Source organism: Juglans microcarpa x Juglans regia, chromosome 2S (assembly GCF_004785595.1).
Source record: "Juglans microcarpa x Juglans regia isolate MS1-56 chromosome 2S, Jm3101_v1.0, whole genome shotgun sequence".
Lineage (NCBI taxonomy): Eukaryota > Viridiplantae > Streptophyta > Magnoliopsida > Fagales > Juglandaceae > Juglans > Juglans microcarpa x Juglans regia.
In genome coordinates, this window is record NC_054597.1 from 34,639,600 (window position 1) to 34,648,721 (window position 9,122).

Below are 9,122 nucleotides of genomic sequence, written 5' to 3' on the forward strand. Positions count from 1 at the left end.
TCTCCCTCTGCACTTGCGCTTAGACTTCAATGCGTATTCTCTTATCACGATCTCTTTGTTGCTTCTGCAAACGTGTCTCTAAATCATACTGTCGCAATAAGAGAGACTCCAACTCCTGTTGTTTCGACTTCATTTGCTCAATTTCTTGGCGTGTTGCATCTGAATCTTTAATAAGATTGTTAAATTTCGAAGTCGAGGTCTTGGAGGATGAATCGACATGCTTGAAAGAACGTCACAAACCTCTTACCAAACCAAATTTGATCTCGAACACTTGTGTGAATATGTATATGTCACTAAGAGAGGATTCCTCAGAGGCTGATTGGATCTCAATCATTTTTTCATACAATTACAACAAAAATATGATAATAAAGCTCACATATTAAAAGAAACAAGGAATCAAACATAATATGAATTCATATATTGCATAATTTAGTCACAGAAAATAACATCACTTACATGATTATTTTTAGCGACAGGATCAACCCACTCATTGTGCTCATCAGTTTGAGTAGCAGCATAGATATGAATGAGGGATAAATTTTCTGGATCATCACGTTTCTAACAAAACCACATTAGTAAATTTAAAAAATAATGTTAGTACTTAAATAAAATAATATGATAAAAATGAGTAAGAATTAATAAGTTATCAATTACCATTTTATCAGCAAGATGTTGGAATGACCTTGACCCGACGCGATGGTGGATTGTCAAAGCCGTTCTAATCTATACATTGATAGAACTTAAGTGCTGCAGAAGAAATTAACAATGTTAAATATAATATATAAAACCAATAAAGATGTAAATAACTTATAGGGAATAAATCTAAAATACCTGATAATCTGGACTTGCAAAAAGAACACAACACTTCCTCCAATCATCTAACTTCATTTTTTGAAAAGGAGACTAAACAACCTCTTCCAACATCTCAAACTTCTTGAAGTGGTCATGGCATCGTCCCTTGTGATGCTAAAATAATGTAGCCATCAACTCGCTCACAATTCGCACATCCTTGCTACAACAAACATTGAGGTCGAATTCATCCTAAGAAATGAATTACGTCAAAAATATGAAATCAAAACATCTTTAAAAAAATTTGCGTTCGTATATAAACTCAGCAGTACATGACTCCGAATGTAATTCTTCACCTCATTCAAAACATCTCTACATGATCACACATAAAATGGGGCATAAGCTCAGACTAGTGTGCCGACATAGGAGGCAAGCAATGTTGCACTATCGTCCACTCCTCCAGTGAAGTTATCAAGAATGTTGACCTTGATTTTTCTGTACTTTCTATTTCTTTCAAGAGCAAGGCCACGTGTGTAGCTACGTCCATGACATGACAATGCATCAGCTAAGGGGATTAGTTCAAGTGCACCGAAGTCAACAAATAAATTTAATACGGATGGGTCGAGATGTATGGGTGGGACGTCATCTCTATATAAGGGGATTAGTTTAAGTGCACCAAGGTCAACAAAAAATTTATACTCTCTCCATCTTCTTGGTAGGCTTCTATAATCGAAGTGTCATCTTCGTTTCCACACAACCCACTACCATTCTTACATCATATATATTCCGAGGCACAAACTTTTGTACGACTCGCCAAGTTATCTCTTTACTATCTTCATCGGCCTCTTTCATTGGATCAACCAAGTAATAGACTTGTGTAACTTAACAAGCCAATACGAATGGATCATCTTCGTACCATTTACATGTAGTATTAACACTCATAAAGTGACTATCCCTATGTATTGAAACTCGACCACCGCCTATATCACACCAATCACATTTAAAAACATATGTCACATTCTCATCCAGGTATAATAATCCGATAATGTCACGTATGACACCATATAAATTAAATTAAAGTTAAAACTATTATTTGTTTAAAAATATCATTCATTTTTTATTAGTTATTTACTAAGTATGCTATTTCTTATTTAGTACAATTTTATCTTATTTGTTTTATTTAATAAGTATGTTATCATGAATTAACTTTTTATACAATATTTTATTAATTAATTTATATTAGTATATATAAATTAAATTCAAGTTAAAACTATTATTTATTTATTAATCATTTATTTTTTATTAGTTATTATACAGTATAATCTAGCATCTTAGTGCAATATTAATTTGTTAAAGCTATTTTACCTAATTGTATCTCCTACATTCACAACATATTCACAATTAAATATCAATACATTCACAATGTATTCACAACATATTCTTATTAAATTCACAACATGCATATTCACAATAAATTATCTAACAACATATTCACAATATCCAAACATATTCAAAATCAATTATATAACATATTCACAATATCCAAAAAACATATTCACAAAATCTAACATATTCACAATATCAAAACATATTCACAATATCCAACATATTCACAATATTCAAAAATATTCACATTTTCACATACTCACATTTTCACAACAATATTCACAGTAGAAATATACCTAGCAATTTCCCTTTACAAATGCCAAGTTTGAAAAATCCCTAACAAATAATCATTAAAACAAAACACAATACTAGTTAGTACAAATTAAATAATACATAGAAAAATCACAACATAATTCAAAATAAACAAAAAAATATAATAAGAACCTCACAATATTAAACTTTTTTCTCTCTAACTCTCTCACTCTAACTCTCTCTCTCACTCTCTTTCTCTCTAACGCTCTCTCTCACTCTAACTCTCTTTCAATGAATTAGCCAAGAACTAGGAAGGCACGGGTTGAAGGCGATTAAACGCCCTAGACTTGTCTGGGTGATATTAATTTTTTGTTTCAAAATTTTTGGACTTATTGCAGTGACCGAAGTTCATGAATAGTGATGCATAAACGAGAAGTCATGATCAACTAGTTCCACAAACTCATATGGGAGCAAAAGAGCATTCAAGACGTGTTTGAGACAAGAGGCAGGATGAGTATCTACACATTGAGGGGTAACATATACCCCTCAATGGTTTGAGAGTTTTATATGCAGATGTGCTCCATGTCTAAAGATGCATCCTCTCACACCATGACAGTATGCTTCGAGGTCTCGGATGATGTCATCGCATAGCTTCTGGGGATCCATCGCATAGCTGAGATATCGACTGTAAGAGATGCTTAGCCTATTGATGGATCTTGAGTAGATGCAGATGTAGGCACTTCTGCATCATCTATTGGCCCAGTTGACCGGTCGGAGGCTGGGGATACTGATGAAGAGGATGACAATCGAGATGAGGATTTCTACATCCTAATTGGGAGTGATTGAGATTGGATCGATAGGAAGAACTCCTTCAGCTAGGTACAATTCCTCCATTTTTCCACATGTTTCATCTTATTGTTGCAACAAATGTGGATCCTTGGGACATAAGGCCACATTTAGCAGGAAATGTGCACAGTTCCTTATATGAGTGGCACATGGAAACCCTATCGACTTGCCACTTTGTATTTTTTAGAGGATCCATTAAGAGGCGAGCGTTGTCTCTATGGACAACCTTCCATATGGAGTCCTCATTACCAAGCTATTACTGGTCCAGAGTGTGCAACCCAAGGTGGAGGAGTGGAATACAGACCAGATGAGCCCTATCGACATTACCACACACCATCGGAGCATTAGACAGGGAAAGGGGCATGCTCGACGTCAGCCTAGCCCTATACCAGATCTTGTTCCTCCGACCCAGTCTGAGCCCGGTGTTGCTCCCCATATTGGGAGTACTAGTCAACCGCCGAAGAGTACATCTACAAGGGATGTGCAGCCTCCTTAGGTTGATGCGGTGATCTCAGATCTTACTGTGCAAATCGACTGACAGATCAACAGACAGATCGCGGCTGTAGAGGAGATTGTTGCCAAGATTTACCATTGTGTCGATATTCTAAATGTGAAGGTCACGACATTGATTGAGGAGTTCTGCACAACATGATTTGTTAACAACATGTTGATCTGAGTGTTATTTACAAAATTTTATCATATTTTGTACTTTATTTTTATTATATGTAATGAACAATATTATTTAATATATCTACTATTTTTGAATTTCAATTCTCAATATTTTTTAATATTAACTTATCCAACTTTAATATTAAATCACTACACTTCAATTCTCAATTTTTTTTTTAATTTGAAATATCTAACTTTAATATTAAATCAATTAACGTTCAAACATGAATCACTAACATTCAAACATTAGTGCTAAATATTTTCACGTTCGCATGTAAATAGCCTCCACATTCGCATGTACAGGGAACGTTCAAACGTTAATATGTATCTGTTTGAACGTAATGTAATTTTTTAGCCGCCTTCAGTGACGGTTTCCACAAATAGTCACAGAAAATCATTTTTTATGACGGTTTGGGCACTGTCACAATTGCCAAACTGTCACAAAAACTCATTTATGTTGTTGTGTTAAAATCGTCAAACCCATCCCGTGAACCCCATTTCATGAGTCCATTAATCCTGCGAAGTCTCACTCGTGCCGCCACCGATTCCTTGCGTCTTTCTACTTTGTTCCATAATTGTCTATTCTCATCCGTAAAGATTGGTTGAAGGTTGTCCCTGATATTCTTGTGTGATTGTTTGCTGCTCATAAGTTTTTTGTGCACGTCTAAGTTTAAAGGACTTCATAGTTTTATTTTTGTCTCCTTCCTAACATGATCTGTAGCACACGATCCCACTTGAGTTTGCATTATGTGTTCAATCAAGTTATTGTAGAAGGTTGTAATTGTTGGACTTTCCGTCATTGTATTCTCCTTCATGTTATAACGGAATTGAAAGGTTAATTATGCGGTTCCTTTGATCTCCTGCTGATGGGTGGCTATCGGCTTGTGCAACCCTCACCCTCGAGATTAATTAGAGGAATTCATTCAGGCGAGCTTCAATGGAACTCGGACATGATATTATGAATATGTCGAGTTGGAGGGCAGAACCACATTACTGTAGAAAGTTTCTATATGTATGTGGAGGGGACTAGGATTCTGAATGGCGAAGCTCTTGATCGCAGCCAGCACTTAAATGAAAAGAGCCAGAGGAAAAAAAAAAATACGGCGTGGAGAATAACTTATGATCGATGCAAATCTGATAACGCATTAGTTGTGGTCTTCAACCATCCATGGTCGGTGCTCAGATACTCGCATTAGATAGCATATTTCTCTTTGTTGATTTTTGTTGAGTGATGTCTGCTTCTCGCTTGCCTTGATCTCCGGTACTGTCTGGATCGCTTGCACATATTGAGGAAAAATCATAGCAGCCAAATCATATCGAATGCTGACGAGTCCTCGAGAATGATATACCCAGCCTTGCATATACTAAGATGCTCTAATGATGAGGAATTAAGAAGTCTATTTGCAGTCCTCATGATGTCAGTTCGTACAATGACACAAGAGCACAAGACTGACACACCCACATCATGTTATAAGCCATAGACACAAACACACGCACACGAAGATGGTTCCAAACAAGAAGACGTACGAGCAGGAAATATTACATGTAACTCTCTTAGTGGAACTTGAGGCTAGTCAAGACGTTGTTGTTGACAGGATCGGCCAAGTGATCCAGGAGATTTTGGAAAGGCCCAACGCCGGTCACAAGACCTTGTATAAAGTAACCCAAGATAGCCAACATGGCCAACCTCCCATTCTTTACCTCCTTCAGCTTCAAGTCTTTGAGCGACTTCTCGTCCTTTCCAAAGCCGAGAGGGTTAAATAGGGGTCCACCAGGGTAGGCTGGGTCACCAGACCCTCCCAAATACTTCTCGAACCCCAGGAAGTACTGTTTTCCCATGGATCCTGGCTTGGCCCAGTCTTGAAATCTCCTGTGCTCAGCAAATCCCATGAGTGCCATCTCGAAGACAAATAATGTGTAAGGATCTGCCCAGTAATTGTATGTCCCTGCTGGCGGGATTACTCCTGTTTTGAACCAAGGAAGGGCTGTTTCCGGAGGAATGAGACCAAGCTTCCCTAAGATCTCGGGTGCTATGGCTCCCACTGCACCCAACATGGCATAACGTCCGTTGATGACTTCACCGTAGGCCAACCATTTTGGCTCGATGAACCCTCCTGTACCTTCGGGATCCGAGAGCCCTAGAGGGTCGAATCCATAGTCACCCGGGAGGCTGTAATTATTATTATTATTATTTTTCGAACAAAAGTGAATCAAAACGATCCCGCTGGTGCAGGTCAGCCTAAACCCCTAGGAAGTAAAAGATATTGCATGCATTGATTACCTGCCGTCCAAGTAAGAAAGGCTCTGCTTGGATGCAAACCACAAGGGTCTATCTGCTCCTTGCTGAAATCAAAACAATCGAAGTACAGAAACAGAAAATGTACAATATAAGTAAAACTGGACGCTCTATATATAGCAGTAAATGTGGACTGAATGATCTAGACAGACTAATCAGATACTAGTGAGTAATAAAGGAACAATTAACAAACCTTAACAGGTGGAGTGGACGCTGCCCTTACAATGAAGGAAGCTTTTCTTGATGAACCAATTGGTGATTGGAGTGATCTTGGTCCAAGTATCTGCCTGGTAGCCACCACCGAAGAGGTAAGAGACGATGACGATACCAGAGCTTGTGTTGCCATATTTTCTTCTTCTCTCCTCTAACCTCTCGCTCTCTACAGCAGTCTTCTTATCGAAGTGGTTGGTAGCCTCAGAGAATTGATTATCTAGGGACTGAACTCTTGGTTGTAGGATTTCAATCTACTATAAAACAAATAATTGGAAGCGCTACGGGCTAAGCTAAACCACTACTTGTGGGCATGGTGGCAAGGATTTTCTGGCTGCTGTTCGAGGTGGCCCGACTTTGAGATTAGGTTAGGATCTGATTCTCCAATAAGCAGTGTACACGTATCATTGTTACTTGGATAAGATATATGCAGTTTGCACTCTCAGAAACTCAATTCTCACGTGGCGGCCTCCCTTTTATTTATCTACTAGTTTAGGGTCAAAGTGCTCGCACGTGCTTGTTTTCCATTAATTAATGAATATTAATATAAAATAAATACTTGGTATCAATAAATTTCAATTAAAAAAGATATTAATATCCAAACCATGCAGATAATGAAAAGCATCTCATTTATACCTCAGGGCAATAGATGATAAACATGACTTTTGAATTCGCCCCACCCCGACCACTTGCACGTGCCCCTCCACCCTCCAACCCTCCAGCCGCAGGTCTACCGGGATGAAGCAGAATTGCAGTGAAAATATCGGCACGTGATGCTCACGCCGGCTTGTTCCGCACATGGCCATCACGCACCATCACGCTAAAATGCATTCGATGGCTACACGCGTCGTTTCGGTAGATCATTCACCACATCAAGATCTTCTAAATTTAACTCACCCCATCTCATAATCATTGGTGCGTGGTCTCCAGGTGCCGCCACAGGCAAGTGTGAAGAAAATCGGTCTACCGCAATCCATCCAATTCGATGTTGGTCTTCTTACTATATTTCCGCTTTTCCTAATTGATGATATTGATGAGTGGAATACAAGTCTCTTCAGAAACCATCTCAGGACAACAAATTGTAATGCACCTTCAGCATCCACTACCTCCAAAGGTGGTATCAATTTAGGAATGTAATCGAGCCGAGCCGATCCTAACCGATCTTTGGTTTGCCGAGCTTGGCTCGATTTTTATTTAATCTTTGTTCGAGTTTGACTCGGTAAACTAAGCTCCCAACTCGAGTTCATCCCAAAAACAACTTCGAGTTGTTTATTTTATTTTATTTTAATTAGATTTAATAATTAATAAATTAGATAAATAAAAAATCTAATATGAAATTTGTACAGCTAACAAGTAGAACCTCTACTGAATTATAAGGTTTTAAAAATTTATAAATAATTAATATATAGCTAGTTGATATGTATCCATAATAATAATATATTATATGCTTACATAAATTATTAATACATACACATAATATGATAGTATATATATATATATGGTTCCCAAAAACTATTATACGAAATTATTAAATCTTATCAACTAATTTTGAACAAATTATAAAATATAACTATGAAGTATATTCAATATATAGGCATAAGTAATTAGGTTACATATTATATATTTAATTATAAAAGTGTTATGCTTATATTATATTATTAGCTAATACATAAATATGTATATGTACATAGGTGTATGTATATATTTATCAGTATGTGAATGAGTTTTAATCGAGTCTAACTAATGAGTCAACTTGGGTATCTGCTTTCATGATCGAGCTTTTTTTTTTTTACGAGTCGAGTTCAATTCGAGTTTAAACGGACGAGTACCGAGCGGGCTATCTAACAGACTGGTTTATTTATAACCCTAGGTATCATAGTCCACACAGTTTTGTGAACTGTTAAAAACGGTCATTTAAAATGGCGTGCGCCTATTTGTAGGGTATGGGTGGGGATCAAGTTTTTGGCCTAAAACCTGATTTCTTTTTTCATTTTTGCGATGTGGTTGTTGTAAAGGAGTGTTTGTTAGGAAACCCGACCCTTTCCTCATGTATCTCATTTTCCTTTTCTCAATGAAACATTTACTTGCTTAGAAAGGAAACTAAAAAAAAAAAAATTCAAGCATGTGTGTGTGTGTGTCTATATATATATATATATCGAACTCCAATACTCGTAACAAACCAAAACTTAACATTACATATTTCGAAGGAACCAGACTCGAGCTAATTAAACTATTTTTTGTCTTATTTACAATGACATAGACCCACCCACCGGTACAACCAGTAATTGTTTTAAGGGGCTTACTTTTCTATCGTGTAATACATTTATATGCAAACGAACCCGTCTTCACTTCCAAGTTGGGCAAAGGAAGTGAAGGCCCAAGGGATTGAGCTCAGCAGCCTCAGCTGCCTCTCTCCTACGCAATCGCTTTTCTTCGTACTCATTCCGCTTGCACTTCGCGCGCCATTGGTGTTTTGAGTATCATTGGCGCTTTGCTCTCCTTTTATTTTTCATTGGACAGTTTGGATGGACTTCGCCATTCCTTCACCATTGCGATTCTAAAGGTAACAAACAATGTTTTATTTGCTGCAAATAATGATATGCAACACTAGAAATAAAAGAACTGAGTTTTCACTATTCATCCCTATTGTGAAACCCACATATTCCTCTCAGTC

The 9,122-nt window shown here is 37.3% G+C and overlaps 1 protein-coding gene across 1 annotated transcript; it reads right to left on the reverse strand.

Annotated features, from left to right (window-relative positions):
- Positions 1–5,322: 5,322 nt before the first annotated feature.
- On the reverse strand, positions 5,323–6,842 carry LOC121252448 (chlorophyll a-b binding protein 8, chloroplastic). The gene is made up of 3 exons (XM_041152102.1): positions 6,432–6,842; positions 6,224–6,285; positions 5,323–6,112 (listed from the first exon to the last, which is right to left on the reverse strand). Exons 1-3 carry the CDS (start codon positions 6,582–6,584, stop codon positions 5,497–5,499), a joined length of 831 nt encoding a protein of 276 aa, XP_041008036.1. The 5' UTR covers positions 6,585–6,842; the 3' UTR covers positions 5,323–5,496.
- Between the last annotated feature and the right edge of the window lie 2,280 nt (positions 6,843–9,122).